The sequence below is a fragment of the Emydura macquarii genome, unplaced genomic scaffold (assembly GCF_026122565.2).
Source record: "Emydura macquarii macquarii isolate MOO-44397 ecotype Brisbane River unplaced genomic scaffold, CSIRO-AGI_Emac_v2 contig_719, whole genome shotgun sequence".
In the NCBI taxonomy this organism is placed as follows: domain Eukaryota; kingdom Metazoa; phylum Chordata; order Testudines; family Chelidae; genus Emydura; species Emydura macquarii.
The window spans coordinates 17,465,710-17,486,352 of record NW_027130856.1 but is presented as its reverse complement, the minus strand read 5'-3'; the positions used below and the strand labels follow the sequence as shown (position 1 = coordinate 17,486,352).

General features: G+C 41.2%; 1 protein-coding gene across 12 annotated transcripts in view; it reads left to right on the top strand.

The window, feature by feature from the left end:
• The window catches only part of LOC137149266 (sodium channel protein type 5 subunit alpha-like), a 319,903-nt gene that overhangs the window by 56,804 nt on the left and 242,456 nt on the right, over positions 1-20,643 (top strand). For 11 of the 12 annotated variants that reach the window (XM_067542779.1, XM_067542769.1, XM_067542778.1 and 8 more), the window contains exons 2-4: positions 2,548-2,866; positions 5,578-5,698; positions 17,383-17,470. In XM_067542779.1, the coding sequence (XP_067398880.1) occupies positions 2,600-2,866; positions 5,578-5,698; positions 17,383-17,470 (476 nt within the window). In that variant the 5' untranslated portion in view covers positions 2,548-2,599. Of the gene's footprint in view, positions 1-2,134; positions 2,302-2,547; positions 2,867-5,577; positions 5,699-17,382; positions 17,471-20,643 lie in introns of those variants that run through there. The other variant, XM_067542772.1, reaches the window with a different exon arrangement.

Here is a 20,643-nt window from a genome sequence, read left to right as displayed (position 1 = left end):
TTAATTTTGATGTGACACCTTATGTCCCATGGAATGTTGTATGATGGGCTTACACAGTAAACTTTCCACACATTCTCACGTTACATTTGTAAAAAGTACTGCTAAGGAAGGCTGCACTATGCATACATATGCAGCTAGTTCACCTCTGTCTGCAAAATGCGGTCAAGGTGTATAAGGGGTGATGCAAGGTTTTGCGGAAACCTTGCCTCCTCATTACACATTTTAAGAGTGTGCATGGGCTGAGCTCCTCTACAGCTCTGGGGACAACAGAGGTAGTATATAATCATCTCCCTTCTGCTCCAAGCACAAATTTGGTTCCATGTCAGAATTGGGGCACTTAGCCTGATTCTCCAATTAATTGCACTAGGGATTTGATTCTCCACACATGCCAGTCTGGTAGTGGTGTAACTTCAACAAAGTTACTCCTGACTTCACCAGAGAAGTTAGGCTCCTTGCGTAGTAATTTTCATTTGTGCAACGTGAATAGAAAAGCTACTACCTGCGTACATGAGTGAATAGCACTGATTTGCTCTTCTCTCTATAGTGCATAGACTCTTGAGATCGATACAGGTACACAGAAACATGTTTACAGGATTACTCTACTCAGGCAAACTCCTGTCCTAAGAAACTACCTCAAAATACCCCCTAAATGTACTGGCTACAGTGCTCCACTTCTATCAGGAGACCACCTCTGTTAATCAACTAATTTTTGTCATTCCCTTCGGCAACCACTTAGACAAGTTTCACATTATAAGGACAAGAGGATTAGCTGGCCCATGTCTACTGATGTCATTATGGGAACTAAAATACCATTGGTTTGCAGTGATGGTGTTGAGTCAGAGAACAATGAGAGTGTAAAACAACTCATTTCTTGTTTGTTGAAAGGCTTTTGTAATTTCCTGTTTTTCATGACAAAGGTGATATAAGGAGGGGAAAAAGGGGGGAAAATAAAGGAAAAATAGAACTGCAGAAGTGTGTATAGATTATTTGAGCCCAAGACAGTGTACTAATTCATTTGATCCCTAGCTGTTCAGCTTGGCAGCAATGTGAAGTCTGATGTACAGGATATGCAAGTCATTCACCTATGATATGCCGTGATCAATGACAATCTAATGAATTCATCTTAAAACAAAGTCAGAACAGGAAAAACAATGGCTATTTGTAAAACTGCTTTATTCAAATAAACTGAGTCAATAAATATGCTCTTTGTCATACAAGGTCCAGTTAAAGGTTTGTTTGCTAACAAAAATGCTGTCATCACAGAGCTTAATAGAAGCAAACGATCTGGATGTATCCAGTATAAGTAGACAAATAATATTTGAAAGCAGAGAAAAATAATAGTAGCTGAACAAAACACATGTCCTGCATATGCAGGCCAAAGCAATAGTGTCCCACACCTCAAAACCTGAGTTGACTTTGTTTGTTACTCTGTTAGATTTTAATTTATTGCTGCTGTGAAATAAATAAAAAACCTCTTCGTTTCTTGTGTAATATGTGTTTTATTGATACATATTAGAGAGTGAAGATTACTCTTGCTGGCAAAACATTTCTCAACCCACCCTTGGGTAGGGGGCTCAAGGCTGTTCAAGTCTCACAGAAGACTTCAAAATACGGCTTCAATGGAGCTTAAACAGTGAATGGGTGTTGTGCAGGCTCTTGGCATAGGGATGAATTTACATCAGTTTTCTTAATATAATGTATTTTTACATTAATCTTAACAGCTGTCAATGTGGCCTTACAGATCTTCCCTAAAATGACATTATTCTTCTGTTGTGGTTTTGCTTTTACACTTTATTCTTGTAAGTTAATATAGATGCAAGAATTTCCAGTACCAGTCACTTATTATGCATTCTGGCAGGGATTGGGAGTGTTGAATAGGAAGCATACTCAAGCCAAGATATTCAGTCTTGGGTGCCAAAGGTTATTCTTTTAAATCAGTCTGTACTTAGATAACTAAATAGAAGTGGGTTGATTTTTAGAGGTGCTTAATTGGAAATGTTGATTGCTCCGCACCTGTGAAAATCAGACCACTTTTACTGAAGTGTCCAAATATGGAGTTAGGTGCCTAACTTTAGTCATGCATATCTGAACATTTGTGCCTCCACTTTTCTAGGGTAATGAGGTGTAAAGCAGGAGAAAATGTGCAGCTGTTCAGGGCACTGATGTGAATGTGGAAGATGCCCTTCCTGTCCCTAAAAGAGAATAAGTGATGTAAGAAAATGTTACAGAAGCTTAAAGTGGAGATTTTCAAATGCACTGAAGCAACTCAAAGATCTAAATCCCAATGACTTTCAAAGAGATGTAAGCACCTAAGTACATAAATTACTTTTGAAAATGGGACTTAGGTCCTTTTCAAAATTTTACCCAGATTTGATCACTCTCGAGATTGGACAGTACCTCATTTGAACTACTTTTCCAACTAGTTTTATTTTCCCTAGTGTTCTGTTGGCAACATACAAATGGGCAAAAGGTTACCTGATTTTTGCTAACTCATGTTTGTTGGCTTGCCAGTTCTGTAGTCACTTATCTTGACCCCTTTTGTTTTAGTTGCTTCCACTACTCGGAGTAAAGACCAGTACAGAAGAAACAGGATGAAAAGATGGCCGACTTCTTGTTATCACCGGGTTCTAACAGCTTCCACCAGTTCACACCTGAATCCCTGGCTGCTATTGAGAAACGAATTGCAGAGAAACTTGCAAGGAATGCCAAGCAGGAGTACAGAGATCAGCCGGATGATGAAGAAAAGCCTCGGCCTCAGTTTGATTTACAAGCTTGCAAAAAGTTGCCTGATATCTATGGGACTCTTCCTCCAGAGCTCATTGGGGAACCACTGGAGGATCTCGACCCTTACTACAGTGACCACAAGGTTAGAGCCTTCAGAAGTGTGTGTTGTTTTACATTTGCTTTCTAAGATCAGAGATACTTGATGTGGGGGTGTCTGGCTTTTGTCTTTTCTCGCTCAGTGGCCAGTAAAAATGGTTTCTTCTGGTTTAAGGATTGGAGAGCTAATGTGGGCAGAACTTCCTCCAAAGAATTAAACAGAAGGGCATAGTGGAATAAAAGCTTAGCTCAAGTAACGTTGAGTATGAACACACATCGTTACATGGGAGAAAAGCATTAGATGAGTTAAATTAAATTGTGGGTTCCATTTACTGTACCTTTCTTTCTGCGTGAAATTTATGCCAGGACCAAGGTTCTGTGAATTACTTAAACCTAATTTAAGCCCTTCTTGTTAAGGGTTTATATGGTGTCTCGGGCCTTGTACTGGCCTTCTGCACAGGAGGGAATATCACCTACACAGCATAAGCGGTATAAATGCAAATCATTCCTCAAAGGTGAAATTCAGAGAGACAGCAAGAGCCCATGCACCACTTCAGTCCTGTTTAAGCTGTTAAAATACAGCTTAAAAAGGGATTTAAGTGATGCAATGTGCTCGCCCTCTCCACAAGGGTGTATTTCATCCTGGAGTGAATATCACCTGGTGAGAATTGTGTGAGCTGGACCAGAGCCACTACAGTATGAACAGCTGTCTCAAAAGACTGTTGACAGCTTTACTGCATAACTTGCTTACTACAACTGATTTTCCTATACTTCAAACACATTAGAACATGTCTGAGAAAATAACACACGCAAACACACATTTTGAGAACTTTCAATTTTTGATATATTCCTCTTGACTATATGTTTTCCCCAACCAACCTGTATGTGAAATTACTGTATGTTTCCCTGATGTAATCACTGGCATTTTTGTTCACATGTTGTACAAAATTTTTACAGCAAAAGTAACAAAAGTTAAATAGACACCGAACTAGATTATTTATCTGAAATGTCTTGAATAAATCTATAATAATCTGTGGCTATTTAAATACAGGCAAAAGCAACAGGATTTTAGTCTTGAAAGCCAGATTCTTGATGGGTGAGTTGCAAAAATTGCTTAAAACTCACATCTGAAAGGCCCTGAACTTGCTGCCACACATGCAGGTCAATCTCTCTGTGCACAGTTAGGGCATTTTCCCAGCTGCCTAGCTGTTTTCATTCCCCTGATATGCTGGCAACAGGAAGGAAGAAGAGTATAAGAGGTTCTGTATTATTTTTCTGCCACCTGAGGCTCCCTTTTGCTTAGGGTGACCATGGGGTGAACCCCTGTGTCCCAGCTACGTTGGCTGCGGGGTCAGATAGTCCTGGCAATGAGGTGCTCATCCTATGTGAGAATTTGGCTAAGAATCTCTACTTGGTGAATAAAAGAAGGAATTAGTGGAGGGTATTATGCATGAACTGGCTGCTGTATGCAGACGACATACCAATAAGTGCATCCTCAGAAGAAGATCTAGAAGAAATAGTAAACCACTGGTATAACCAGCTAAAATGGCATGGGATGAAAATGGGCATGACTAAGATTGAGATCATGTGGGTCAGTAGAGATGCCACAGAGAAATTGGACTTGGAGGTTAATGGACTGAGACTAAACCAGACTGGCCAATTCAAGTACTTTGGTGCTTGGGAAGAAGACAAATTTGAACATGATATATAGTCCAGATTGGGAAGTGCTGGAAGAGCATGGAATAACGTCACAGGGGTTGTGTATGACAAGCCTATGCTACTGAGACTAAGATCCCAACTGTACAGAACAGTGGTGTGCCCCACAATGCTGTATAGTGTAGAAGCAGGGATGATAAAAGAGACAGCAGGTTTAACACTTAGAGGTGTCTGAGATGAGATGTCTTCACACCATAGAGGAGTTTCACAAAGAGACGGAATTTGCAATGCAAGTATTAGGATGGAAATCAAAATCATGATGTGGCTGACAAAAGCCAAGTAGTGCAACTTTGTGGATTTGGACACATGCAGAGGTTGAATGAGGAGGACCTGGTTAAAATAGCATGAGATGAGAGGTTGATAGGAAAGAGACTCAGAGGAAAGCTGAGGAAGCAATGGATGGACTCCATCAAAGAAGATGGAAAGCAGGTGGACCTTAGTGCTGCCTCCGCATGATGACCCAACCCCAGATGATGAGATAAGAGGAAGAAGATGATTATTATGTATGAGCATTTCCATCATAGTTCAGGCAGAGCAATGTGTCTTCATTCAGAAAATACTCTGAACTGTTTTGGAGCATGTGAGTTGGGTTGAGATGGCTCTCAAGATCAAGCTGTGCTGCACAATGGGATTCTCATAACCTGGTCCTGCAAGGTTTGAGCATCCTAACTCACAATTACAAGGTCATCAGTTACCACACACATTTAGTTTGGGAAAAAGATGAATTTCTCGGATACCACTGTGGGTGGCACAGCATTTCAGAGAAATCTGTACAAGACAGAAAGGAATTTGCAGCTCAGAGGGAGATGGGGAGGAAAGTTTGGGACTTTTTTCAAGATGTGGACAAAGACTCTGCATCTGGGAAAATCTTTTGGGGAACTGTTCATTGGGTGAATGGCAATTCACAACTGGAAGGATCTGGGAAGGAAGTTGGGGCACTGGGATGGAAGGGAATCTGCAGTTGCGAGATGGGTGTGTGGGCCCTAGTACATAAATGCAAATACTAAATGTTTTCATTTAATTTTCCATTTTGCTTTCCAGACATTTATAGTACTGAACAAAGGGAAGACAATCTTTCGATTTAGTGCCACTCCTGCCTTGTATGTACTTAGTCCTTTCCATCCAGTCAGAAGAGCAGCAATTAAAATTTTGGTACATTCATATCCTTTCAGGTGACTTCTCTCCTTCAGATGTTATCTGATACAAGCTGATGTTGGTATGACGTGGGTATTTATCAAACTGTTTGAAAGCTGGATGTTTTCTTTCATTTATTGTAGACATAACCAGAAATGTGCTGGATTTTGCCTAAATAAGGGATGTAATTGACTGTTTTATGAGAAATACAGAGCTAAACCCTACTTGCCTTAAGTCATGCAAGCAGCCCCACTGATTTAGATGAGACTGCTTGTGTGAATAAGGCGAGCAGGGCTTGGCCCAGAGTTACTAAAACGAATCAGTGCAAGAAATTTGCTGTGATACATCAGAGGGGAAGTGAACCAGGGCAAATTTAATCTGTTCCTTTCCACAGTCCAAAGAGAAGTTCGCACATCTGATAATTCTCTCTTGGGCTGCATACATACCTCCTTCAGCACCATTCCAGTCCCACTTTACATTTCTATGCATGTGCTTGATTCTATCACTGTCCTTGTGGTTGAGTGAATACAAAACTGTGTGGGGCTAGCTCTGCTTCTGGCAGTAGATATCCCACTGTTGGTGAAGAGAAGGTGTGATCATTGTCACCTCCCCAACTCTATATTGGCCAGAAAACCCTGGAAAGAAAGGCACAATGCGCTTACTGAAGGAAAGCTGGGTGCTATTCCTGGGGATAATGTGACCGCACTCTTCCATGCTCCAATTCAGAATAATCCTTCAAAGGCACGATCTTGGATGCAGTGATGTATGGTTCTTTAAATCCTTCCCCATCACCTCCTAGTCATTTCACTGATGTCAGGATACAGAAGTTAGAACATCATCCAGCTATTCAGAATTCCTAGAATGTGAATTATGATACAGCTTAAATGAGGTGAGCTGCTGAATCCCTGAGGGAGGCGATTTTGAGGTAAGACACGTTAAACAAGCATACACCTGAATTCTTGCAGGTTAAAATAATATAAATAAAGAAAATTGCTCTGTGGTGTTAAAGTGGAACAACTTACCACGGTTCATGGTGGATATTCCATCATTGCCACTTTTTAAATCAAGATTGGATGTTTTTCTAAAAGATATGCTCTAGGAATTAATTCGGGGAAGTTCTATGGCCTGTGCTATACAGGAGGTCAGACTAGATGGTCCCTTTTGGCCTTGGAATCTATGTAAATGATTATTTAAAAAATTAAACACTTAGGTTCAATAATTTGAGACCTGACATTAAAAAATTACATTTTTAATGTACAAAAAGGGTTTTTGAGGTTTTTAAGGTGAAGCTCGACAAAACCCTGATGTGGATGGTTTAGTTGGGGTTGGCCCTGCTTTGACCAAGGGATCAGACTTCCAACCCTAACCTTCTATGACTCTATCATCATGGGCTAGATTTTCAGCCAGCGTAAATTAGTGTAGCTCAGTTCAAGACAAAAGCACCTTCCCATCTGAGGCCCTGGCCTGATGTCTGTCTATGGAACTGTACAAATATGTTATGTCTTAGCAAAAAACAGCAATGTAATGCTTGAGGAGTCATTCATGACAATAATTACTAAATATATTTTATCTGACACTTTCAAAATTAAAGATCTGGATAGCATGACGTTTTAACAGTATGGGCCCAGGTCCTGTTCTCATTTAAGTCATTGAGAGTTTTGCCATAAACACCATTAACAGCAGCATTGGGTCCAAAAGTTTGAAGCTGTCTGAGACACAAATGGGATATTGAAGCTCTAAGCGTGATATTCGCCCTTGTTTAGAGAGCTAGCACAAAGTCTGTGCACCACATAGGTCCCTCTTAAGCCCTCAGAGTAGTGTATAGGCCTCGTGCTGGTATGCTGCGCCCGGGTGAAATTCATCCCAGACACAAGTAATTCATTTTAATCCATTTGAATGTAAATGGGACTGGATGACACACACATCATGCCATCCACTTGAACTGGATTCTTTATTCGATCCCACCATAACTTCATTTGTATTCCAAATAACACAACTCCCACTCTTCAATCATTTCTAATAATTTTTTCTGTACTCATGTCTCCCTCAAGATCTCTCTTTTTCCCATGATTTTCTTTTGTCCAAATGGCTCTGATTGAGCCATGTGGTGGATCAGGGGAGTCACATGACTGTGTGTGCATCATGGGAAACATAGTCTGACCTGGGAGTTTGGCCCATAGGAAACATTGAGAGCATGAGCCACCCAAAGAACTCTCATGAGGCACTGTGCCACCATAGACAGATACAGTTTAATGTTTGAACCAATGCAAAATAAAACGTTTTGCAGTTTCTGAATTTAATTTTTTTGGAACTTTCCATCTGTGAAAATTTTTTATATTTAAATCTCCAATTCAGGATGAAAACAAATACTGAAATATTGGAATTTCCTGTGGGATTGAAATTCCAATTTTCATCCCTCTCTAGTCCTGACGAAATTTAACAAATGTGTATAGTCTTTAAAACATTATAATCTATTTTAGCCAGTTGTCTAGGACAGCGGTTCTCAACCTTTTTTTCCCGAGTACCACTCGGGTCAGGTACAGTCAGGTCAAGTACCACTTGACTTTCGGCGGCGGTGGGGGGGGACTTTCGGTGCCGGCGGGGTTACATGGGGGAAACAATGCCCTCCGCCGAAACCCTGCCGCTGTTTGCCCCTTTTCGGCGGCAGGGTTTCGCGGGGTTGGGTGGGGGGGAATTTCGGCGGCGGTGGGGTTTCACGGCGGCAGGGGGGGAACTTTCAGCGGCGGATTTGGCGGCGCGGTACAGCTCGCATACCACCCAGCCTTCTTCGAAGTACCACCAATGGTACGCGTACCACCGGTTGAGAACCGCTGGTCTAGGAGATTGGATTTAGATGAAGCATATTTACAAACACCCATTCACCTATGTGGTAAAAGATTCCTCTATTTTGTTTATATGAACACCTATTACCAATACCACTCCTTTCTTTCAGCTTCTCCCAAGGTATACACAAAGGTTCCAAAATTGATAGTCACACTGAGAGCTCAGCGAATCCACACCTAGCTATAATGACTGGATGACATTTTAGTATGAGCCGCTTGCATAGGAGCAGTGTCCATAGCTAAAAAAGAGTAATAATAGGCATTAAGGAAAGAATATCACAGAATTATTGATTTATTATCAAATTCAGCAAAAAGCAGATTAGTTCCCTTGAAATGGATACACCATTCAATGGAAGAAAAAGAAGAGTATAAACTATATTGCCATCAGATAAAATATATGCAAAGATTCCAATGACAATAGTTTAACTTAAAAATGAACATGTATTATTATCTAAGACATTTCCAAGGTTACTAAGAACCATGGGGTTGTGCAGAGACATTTCATTATGGCTTAAGCTTCATCTGAGAATGGTTCAACACCTGCTGGTGGAAACCTGAGCCATGGCTCTGGTCATAGTTACATCAGTGCAACTTTGCTGAAGTCTGCCAAGATCAATGGAATTTCATTGGTTTGAGATAAGAATTTGGGAACTACAGTCTGTTAACAGAAACCATAAATGCACAACTATCAAATGCAGAGCGGGGGCCCACTTCAGTCCTCATACATATCCATGCAACCTCAAGTGAAGCCAATAGGAAGTGTATGTATAACAGATGGCATTTATATGCCCCTGGTCAGATGTTGCCTATAGAGGTGGTGACCCAAATTATAAGTATGCAGGAAGAGCCTGTCTCAGTACCTTGAAGAGATAAAGCAATGAGAGCTTGGGGCATGCATTTCAGAGACATGTCAGAACAAGAAACATGGTCAGATCAGGAGCATAAACTTTCGGGAGTGAAAGGCCATAAAGCTAACAACATTTTAGTTCCAGAAACACCTCAATTGCGTATTAGTAACTGCTGTCTCATGCAGCAGGAAGGAAGAGATCTAATCTCATTAAGATATCAATAGAGTTCCTGCATTAGGCAATACATTGTTTTCTGTCAATAAAGGCTCTTCACATCAAGGGAACTCTAAAAACAAAGAGCAACTGCCTGAGCTGGAAGTCAATATTCCAGACAGAATGGAGCCTGAATTAGGGTGATAGCAAGTGTGAAAAATCAGGGTGGGGGTGGAGGGTAATAGGTGTCTATATAAGACAAAGCTCTGGATCTTGGGAGTATCCCTATAAAATCAGGACATCTGATCACCCTATCCTCAATTGGCCAGTACTCAAGCAGACGATATCACAGGCATGAACTCAGAATCTGGATCTATTGCCTCACATGAGAGTATTAAATATGTCTTTATTTTCCTCTGGGGGAAAACCAGAAGAGTGTTATCAAATGTGGCGCACTGTCACAAAAATGTCTGAAGCAGCTTGTTGAGTAGATACTTTCTCTCCATTTTCAATTATTGAACATATAGTGCAAACAGTAAAGAACTGTACAGGAGGAAGTAGTTGTATTCTACTGTCTGTTTCAGTGACTGTCTGTGATACACCTTTGATGCAGTGGGAGCAGGATCAGCCCCTAAAACCAGGATTTGAAAAGTGTTCAGCACCCAACAGCTCCTATTTGGGCACCTGAATGGAGTCATCAGATTTTCAAATGTGCTCAGCATCCAGCTGAGACCTCAATGAAAGCTGCTGCTGGTGCTGATCACTTTTGAAATTCTTGCCATTTCATTCTGGGGCCTAAACGGGAGTGGAACTCTTTTGAATATCTGGCATCAACTGCAGGGGCTGACCACTTGTGAGAATCTGGCCTTTGTTACCCTACTAATTTCACACACCCTACTGATATCGAACACCTTTTCTTCACATGTCTACCAAATGATCCCATCTCAGTTTGTCATTATTTAATTGTCAGCTAATATTTTTAAACTCTCATTAAACAGATTTTATTCTGTATAAGCACTGCCCAGACAGCTGCACCACATAGTATTCTTCCAAAGTTCAATATTGCAATTGATTCCTATCTCACTGCGTGTCCATATTTCCAGGACCTGCACTGGTGGAATTCCCCAAGCTTTATGATACTAAATCTCTTAAACCACCTTGGCAGTAGGTGGTACATACCCAAGGCTGCTGAGGGGATGCAACAGCTCCTAAAACTTCAATTCTCCATTCCTTTCTCTTTGCTGATAGAAAGCATCTTGAACTGCTGCTGTGTATGGTACCTTAGCGCTTTCTGTAGTGGCCGTTGCAAGTTGATTCTAGCTTTTTTCCACAGCTTTCTTTCATCTCTCCCATCTGTCTATGTGGGTAAATCCTGAAACACAGACAAATGTTTTGTTCTTAGGTTAGGACCTGTATGAGAGCTCTGATGGCCTTGAAGTACTCAGCTCCTCCACCCAGGTTGGTGGTTGAAGCTTTAGAATGCTTGAAACATAAGCGTGTATCCCTGACACAGCATGTATCAGGTGCAGGTTGCTAAGTCAAGCACTGCCTCAGAGGACTTGGAGCAGGCATCAATCTCTAATGTGCCAAGGCAATCATCACCAGGAGCGCTGGCAGCATTTCAAGTCTCAGGCCAAATGTCCAGTGAAAGCTTGAGGCACATAGATCAGCGCAGACTCTGGAGTCAAGTCATTCTCTCTTTCTAAGTGTTGTTGCGAGTGTACCCTCTGACTCTACCTTCTATGCTATTATTATTAATCTATTTGCCTTGTCATAATACCTAGGGATTCAACCATATGTCAGGATCCCATAGTGCTAAGGACTGTACAAACACCAAACAAACAGACATCCCTACCCCAAGGAGCTTACAAGCTAAGCATAAGAGAAGATACAAACACCTCATCTGCCCTTGACTTCTGCCCTTTGTTTTCTCAATTTTCTGGCTACTCCACTTCTGGTAGCATTAGTGCTGATAGGCCAGATTCTGAGTTCCAACCACAACTTGATATCTTGTAAACTTTATTCCCTTGTTCATGTGCATTGTGAAATAGTCTAGAATTACAAGATCACATATGATTTTTGTCCACAGCTCCTTGTACTCATTCTCAGTTATCAGCAGTGTTCATAATTCTTATTTCTGAGTCCACCTCTATTTCCTTGTTCTACGATCTCTGTCTTTTCTGACTTTCTTTTGACTCTCCTGGCTCCAGCACTCCAACCTGGTGTCCTATTCTGCTCCTTAGGTCTTTCTCTTATCATTTGTACTGTGGTAGCTCTTAGACGCCCTAGTCATGGACCAGGACCCCATTGTGGTAGGTACTGTGCAAATAGAACAAAAAAAGTTTCCCCGATTACTTTACAATCTAAGTATATTGTCTCCTAACTATTTCTCTCTCTCTTTAATCTCTACATTTATAATATTTTTCTGGCACGTCTCTGCTCCATTTTAATATTATGTTGGCATTCCTTGACCCTCTCTGTGATTCTGTCTTTCTACTTCTTCACCATCTCCTGTGGTTAAGGTTCATTTAAAGATCGTCCAAAGGCGTTCAGATTTTTGCTTCCCAACGGGTGGTTTGTTGATGCAGATGAAGTTTCATGCAAGTCACTTCACTTTACTTTCATGGAGCCTACCAAATATTTTAAGGGGCTGTCTAGAAAGACTAGTCGTCTTATAACAAACCAAAGTACACATGCTCAAGATTTCCTGAATGTATGGACAGTGCCTAGGTTATATATAGGTTGATCTTCAAGTTAAAATAAAAACTGGTATAAAATCAAATACTTTAACAATATTTTATATTTGAATATTTGGTTTTTTAATGAATAGGACAACAATCCCACTGTCCACAGAATGAAATGCCGTCTGAACATCTCCCTTATCCATTTGGAAACCTCAGTTTTGTTGGTTAAACTGGCCTTCTCAATGCTTTGTGCTGCCAAAGTGGGGCCCTGAAAGTGACCCCCTCCTTCCAGTGGTTAAATTTTTTTTTTGCCTTTCCCCACAAACCTCCTTCCTCCTACACAATTACACAAACAAGTATGTAATAGTGGAACTACCTATGTACAAAAATCTCCAATATTCCCTGAGAGGATTGTTTCAATTTTGTCTTTGATAATGTCCATAGTGGCTCCGTTCCTTTGTGTGGCATTGAAAAAGGAAATACTTAATGGATCTTCTCGTGTACGTCAGTTTTGGTCATCATAGATTAGAGAAGTGATTTTAAAGGAGAAAATTAATGTTGAAATATCTGTGTCTAGGAAGTCTGAGGAGATGTTGTGGTTGTGGTTGTCTGGGCCACCTAAGAAAGACATGTCCTTATGTAAATTGGGAGGAAAGGAGTGATTTGCCAGGGTGAGCTGTGAGAAAAGTGAAAAAAACTCAGGGCCAGGACATGGACATGTGGTATCTATTTTTGTTATAGCGAAGTGGGCCATTCGTAAATGCATTGTCCTTAGAGGAAATGGGCTTGCTGCAGGAAGAGATGCAGGAGCGGGAGGAGTAGGCAATGAAAGAAAGGGTGTAGAACGATATGAGTGCATATGATGGCATGAATACCCATGATGCAGGGAAACCAGGGATGGTGCTGATGACAAAGAAGTGTACAGCCATTCAAGAGACCCACACGGAAGAGGACAAGAGAGAGTGGAGTGAGACAATTACAGAGGTTAGGACAGTGCCTGATACAGCTGACCAGTTACCCTGTGATAGCCAAAGGGTATTCTGGTTACTATGGCTACCCCTGGGGACCAGGAGGTGACAGTGAAGAGTCTGCAAGGGAAACCAGTTGACCTGTGACAAACTCTACAGGCAGCCCTAAGAGAGCAGGAGTCATTGGTGGATGCTTTTCTAGAGATATGGGGAAAAAACAAGGCCTGTGAGAAGGGCACTAATACAACAATGAATGGAGAGGATGCTAGAGACCTATACTTCCTGACTGAGAGATTCAGAAGGGAACTGGATGCTGCAGAAGAGGCCAACCAGCAAGTTGTGACAGAAAAGGAAGAATTGCTCATGGAAGCTGACTGTCTGAAGGGAGAGCTGGAAAGAATAGGGGTCGGTCTCAGGTATAGGTGGTAACACTTGCCGTGCGGCAGAGCAAGGCTTTAGAAGGGGGTGGGGAATGTATGTCACAGGCTGTCTGGCCCTATAGGCAAGCTGGGCTCAGCTTTGGCTGTGACCTAGCAGTCCAGTGATAAATAGTACCCACAGCTGAGTGTGGTAGAGTAATTTGAATTTAAATGACTGACCCCAGCGGCAGGGAATCAGGAAGGACTGCTTAAATAGAGCTGGGAGGGACTAGAGAGCACGCTGGCTGCTGTGGAAGGCCCCGAGTAAGGGTCAGTAAAGAGGCCCACATGGATTTGTTTAGGTTCCTGTGCGGGAACCAAAGGACAGGACCTACCAGCAGCAGTGAGATTCCTAAGGAAAGCTGCCAGAGTCCCTGGGAAAGGGAGGCAGTGTGGGAATCAAGTCGGGAGGAAGCAAGATAAGAGAAGCTCTGCCGGGGTGAGGAGAAGGCCCCAAAAAGCAGCGGACTTCAGTAGGAATTAAAAAGGGCATTAGTTTAGGTGTTCAGGGTTTTTGGCATTTTGTCATTTCTGCCTCTGAGTCAGGTGACTTCCTGCTCCACACTGCTGGGGTGCCAGCAAGGTGATCAGGACAGCACAGGAGAGAGGGGCTCCCTGCTCTCAATTCTGGTGCCCAGCCCCTCCTGGCCCCCCTCCTGGCCCAGAGCATCCAGACGCAACGATTACAGGGAAAGTCTGGCATCACCCCTCTAGCCCTGGGATGGTGTATGCGTCGTCATTCTTTGGGGATGTGTAAGCACAGTCTGGTTATGTGTAAGAGCTCTGAGGGGATGAAGCATGCTAGTCCCTCTGTGGGGATTGTGCATACAGTCTGGTGAGCACTTGAGCACGCTCAGTGGAGACAGAATCTGTGGAGAGTTTAGTTGCTAATATCTAAGTCTGGTCTCTGCATGTGTGAAGTGCAATTTTTTTTTCCAAAGGCTTATAACTGATCAAATTTGGGCAGATTTTCTTTGGGACAGAGCAAGGCCCATCCTTGACACAAAGCACCCCTTTCCCAAATTTCAAGTCCCTCCTCCGAAGCACGGGGAGATTTTTCTTCAAACAAAAGTTCACCAGACTTTTAAAACGGGCAAAACAATATATTTTTCCCAACATGGGAAATGTCTGAATTGTTTTCATTTAAATTTTGGGGGTTTTTTTACACACATACACACATACTCTCTCTTGTCTGATCTCCTTTATATAATAGGCGATTACACTTCACCCAGTTATCCTGTACTGAATCCAATAACTTGTGTTTGACTAAAGAATATTTTCTGGAAAGGCAGCCAGTCTTGATTTTCAAGATGTCCAAAGATGGAGAATCCACCATTTCCCTGGGTAGTTTGTTGCAGTGGTTTATCACCCGCACTGTTAAAAATTCGTGCCTAATTTCTCATTTGAATTGGTCTGGCTTCAGCATTGGTTCTTGTTAGGCCTTTCTGTGCCAGATTAAAGAGCCCTTTTCAGTCTGTAACAGACCTTCGCCAGTATCCCTCCTGGGCTTCCTCAGTTACCACATTGATGCAGGTGCATTCAAGTTCCTGCTCTTCTGAACTATCAATAACTCTAAAACAGGGAATGGTGCCTTTAATGTATAGTGGCACCCCCTTCACCCCGCCTATTTTTACCCATTCTATCCTTCCTTAGCAGGTTATAACTACTGATTTGAACATTCCAATTATCTCAGCAGCTTTCTGTAATGGCAGGTATATAGCTCCTCTAGGTTGTTACTCAGACTCCTAGCATTGGTATATAAACAACTGAAAAAGTCATCTTTTCAAATTCTTCATCACATTGGTTCGATTTGTTTGAAACATACTGAGTTTCAGTTTGTACCCTCAGTTTAGCACGCTCAGTTTAGCACCCTCCCCTGTGGTGTTAATTTTAATGCCCTCTTGACTGCTCCAGCTACTCTCAAACTGAGATTATGCCCCCCCCCCCCACCTCTATTAAAAGCATCCCAGGAATGTTGCTCGATTCAGATTCATACTACTTTATAAGGCTATATAAATATAGAAGATACATTTGGGAGCTGAGACAGGGTGATTACAAACTTTAAACTGAAAGATTTTCCTTTCTTAGTCTTAAAATGAAAAATTTAGCTTTTTTGGAAAAGCCTGAAGATAACTTGCTCTGCAATTTTTTTTCCATAGAATTTTCACCGTAGTTGAAAAGTAATCCATGAAGCTGTCCTTTTTTTTTTTTACCTGAAAATATGTAATTTAATTTAACCTAATCAAGTTACTTGATAAAAAGGTACATCTTAACATTCCAATCTAAGCTTGAATTAAGAAAATGAGGCTGGCTCCCAGATAACCTCTCTCAGTCACTCATCAAGAGGCGTAGGCCCCTGCAGTGGAAAATGTGTTTGGATGAGTAGTCCCTTTGAGTTCAATTACTGGTTTCTAAGTTTGCACATGGGAATAAATGGAGCGGTTACTACCTATTTAATCTTGCTGCGTATGCAGTAGATCAGAAAACATTCCATTCTGTATTCAGCGGAGATTGTAGTCCAACAAAAGGATAATTTTCATGTGTCTTAGATGCAAACATTTCAGGCATGCCCTCAGAACTAATGTGAGATTGCTATGCTATAACATAAAATGATCACCGAACTATGGTAAGGGAGGAAATGAAAATTTGTGTGTTTTTTTCTGAATTAAGAAGGGAAATTTTCATTCAGATTCTCTTTTCTTTCTCTTACATGTATCCCAGGCTATTGACTAAATGCCAGGTCATTTTCCTATGCATTCTGTGTTTCCTACTTAAAGATAGTATCAGTGAAATGTGAACCTTTATTTGTTCCAATGTGAACCCATTGGACTTGGTAATTTTCACAGCATGCAGCTTTTGTTTTTAAGGAAGTGATTCAGAAAACCCAATTTTCAAACTCAGGAACTCAATTTTGAATGTCCAGTTCCATAACTGGGGTGTCATATTGGCATTTAGGTGAGTAGAATGCATATTTGAGAATCTGAATGTTGATCTTAGTTTCCTAATAGGGTATTTGATACCCTAACTGAGGTTACCAAGTTTGCAAATTGGGCCTGTACATGTGCAAAATTACAGTACTGCAATGCAACTACTAGCCTTTAGTATCCTTCCACACCTCGGGCACGACTCAAAGCCCATTGGATTGAATGAAAAGACATGGTCTAGAGCTTGCCCCATTGCCAAGAATGTTCATATGACCCAATACTAAAAGATCAGAAGGGCATCAGCTTTGAAGGAGGGCATGAAGAACCTGAAGATGGATACATGATTTTCAGGCAGTTTTCCTACACAATTTCTCCCTGTATATTATTGTCTACTGATAGTTTCTTCTTTGTTTCAGGATATAGCATAAAATACTTAGATAGATTTAGCAGATGAGTGGTTTCCCTTTTATAGTTTCAAATACACAAATGCTCTTCTCATACTGAGGTTCACACCTAAGCACACTGTCACAAAATCCAAGCCTTTACACGATTATGTTTTGGGTGCTGTATTCACTGAACAGTGCACAGTCGCTGCATCCATTTTACTGTATGAAATATGCATAAAAGATGTAGGTAATTTAAAAAAAAAAAAAAAAAAGCAGAGTAGAACCCACAGATTTTACTGTGTTTAGGTGTCTGGGCATTCCTTCATATCTAATTGCTTCAACACGACTTCTATGTGTTGATGTTTAAGCATGCTACAAAATAGGAATAAAGCATCAGATCAAATGTGCAGCGCTTCAAAAATGGAGGGACCTTTCATGAAGTCTTTTTACACAGTCACATTTTTTTCCTTAACTCCTATATTTACATTGTTCAGTATGTTTATTATGTGCACTATTTTGACCAATTGTGTGTTCATGGCACAATCGGAGGTTCAAGCATGGAATAAATACGTTGAGTAAGTATCTCTGTTGATCTGTATATACCCTACCCTTGGCTCTTCTGTACTGTCTTTTATTGTAGTCTTCTCATTTTGTTTGCTGGTATCTAATTTCTTTCCATTAATATTGACTTATGTGCAATATTTGTCCTGACAAAATGTTTTGCCAGGTGTTTCTCATCTCTGAAAACTCCCTTAGAAAGTAAGTTATCAATTTTCAGTCTACCAAACTCATACTTTTTGCTAAATGCACCTGCTAATGCTACATCTGAATGGAATCATAGTATGATTAGAGCTCCATATGAAATTTGCTTGCCATGTAAGAGATTCAGAAGCTGAATACAGTAGAATACATTACTGGACTTCTAGTTGAAAGATTTCAGAAAATACTTATAGAACATACTTGGTTCAAACCTAAAGGCGTAATCCAAAGTCCACTGACATCAGTGCAGTCTTCTGTTGATGTCAATGGGCTTTGGATCAGGGCTGTAATGAAAAGGGCTATGGTACATACAAATAATTTCTAGATATATTTTATGAGCAATCACTGAATCTTTGGAATTCTCTGTGGGGTTGTCTGTATTTCTCAGATGGTCAGAGATCTCAGAAAATCCTCAGAGCTTTAACTGACCGTTTCCTTTTTATATACATATATATATATAAAAAGCTGGCTTTAAAGTTGTCTGGTAGGTTTGCATTTCTGTAAGTTGTTTTGAAATGTTCCTTATAGAAATGGATACCAGATGCACAAGCTAATCAATATACATTGGTTCAATGAGCCAAATTAATTGTTTAATGCAATCAGAACAGACTTTTTATTTTTGACGGACATATGATAAACACAGCCATCTGCTCTTCTCTAGTCTGATGGCTGGTCTCGTCAGGGCCTTAGGGAGAGACAGCTAAGTGCCCTTCTTTTCTTTAGAGTTCCCAAGATCATACAGGGCACATCTTCTAGAAAAAAAATTGCTTCCAGAAATTACTAACTTAAGCCAGCTCTGAACCTAACAGCTGATTTGGTCATCCTAATATCAGGATGCAGCATGTATTTCGGTATGCATATGCTACCCTACAGCTATGTCTGTGGCATTCTTCCACACCCCTCAACCCCCCCCCCCCTCCCCGATGTTGTCTTTTTCTTTTTGGAAATTGTTACAAAGTACAGTACCCACCCTGTATTTGACTGAAATATGGACATAACATGGGTCAGTCTACAGGTCTGTACTTTGGAATTTGAATGTTCTATAAGGAAAAATTAAAGTGCTAGACATTTCCTTCAGTGACTAAAATGTAAATAATGTCTTCAGTGCATCAAATAGGCTGTGCAACGCATCGTAATCCAGAACAGATGCATTCATTGATCAAGCAGCGTGGAATTAATCCTTCCCTTTTCTTTTAATAAAAAAATACCTCTCAGCTTTTCCTCCTCAAATTCAAAGCACAAAGATAGCTAATTTTGAAAGCCAGAATGACCCAACGAACTTTAATTCAAAAGTAATGAGTGAAACTAGATCAATAATGCATTTTGAGAAGATAAAATAAATCTGTTTTGCCTGCTCCTCTAGCAGTGCTCTGTACATATGTTATAAAGCACCATTTAAAGAGAAGTGGAATAAGCACTTATATTTTGAAAAAAGAAATGGTTTTCACTTGGCCCCAAAGATCAGTTCGTAGTCTGGCTTCTGTTGTTATAGAAACCACTCGATTGCTGGAAGACCTTCTCCACATCCATTCAGAATTGGAAGGTGGCTGTGCAATGAATTAAACCATTTGACATGTGAATAAACGAAAGTTCTTTATCACTTTAACAAGCATATGGACAGCTAAGTTATTTTTAAATTCTTTGTATGTGCTTTCACATTTATTAATGAAAACACACGCTTAAAGAGTCCCTGTCAGGGGCTTGATCTGTATCTTGCATAACAGCAGCAGCAACAAATCTAGAAACCATGAAAAACTGAGTAAAGGACACACTGCCCCAGCGGGAGCTCTGAGAGAATTCCTCTCCCAAGACTGCATGAAGGCTCACAGAAACAGTGGGCCTGCTAGCTCACACCATCAGAGGGTGTCTCAAACACTCTTGTAATGTAGGACTGAGCTCTGCTGGCTGATGTGGAGGTAGCACAGGGCCATTGACCTTTGGATGGCTAGCATGGACAGGGGCCCTGAGAGGAGCTAATTGAAACAGGTAGGCACAATTTGTCCCTACTTTGCTACACCTCCTATTCTTGCAAAACACCAACCCAAACGGTGGCATTTCTGTATTCACGCCATTTTATATGGCGACGTTTTCATTCTCTAGATTATGGGCCCTATTGAAGTCACTGGCAAAGCTCCCACTGATTTCAATGGAACCAAGATTTCACACTGAGGGCCTGAGCCAATACCCATTAAAGGCAAGTCATGGCTCCTGACATCAGTGGATTTTTGGATCAGGTGCTATGTGCCCACGGGTGACCTGGCATTAATGTACCACGTATGTATTTAGTGCGCAGACTAGACCTCGACATGGCCAGACACAGAATCAGCAGTCTGGGGAAATGAAAATTACACACACACTGCTATTTCCGGTGAAGATGCCGAGGTGGAAGCTTCTGAGTGGTGAGGCTTTTGTGTGGGTGGCATTTTTTTAAATGGGGGCAGACCTATTAAAATCAGAATGAGAATTCTGCCTGGTTATCAAATGCGTCTTCAGTTCATCAGATGAGTTAAAAAATACGAGGCTATGGGGCAGGAGGTAGCCCAGGGCCATTTTTTAAAGATTATTGGTGTGCTTTTACTATTTTTATTTGAGGCATGTGTGTGTTAGAGAGATGCCCAGAGTTAACACCCACAACTGAAAAAATGAGGCAGTCCAGTCTCAGATGGTTTGGTCATGTAAAGCGTAGTCCGGACAACTACGGGGGCAGCACAATCCAACAGGTCAAGATTGAAGGCAAAAGACACAGAGGCAGATCCAGGAAGCAGTGGTGAGATGTCATAAAGGAAGAGATGCTTGCATGTGGTGTGAGGGAGGATATGGCATTGAACATACCACTTTGGAAGGAGAGTACTCATAGAGCACACCCCATTTGATGGGATTAATTCAAGGAAAAAGAAGATGTATTGTTATTTACATAGTCAGGATCCCATTGTGTTGAGGCACAGCACACATACATAACAAAGAGATGGTCCCTGCCCTAAAGAGCTTA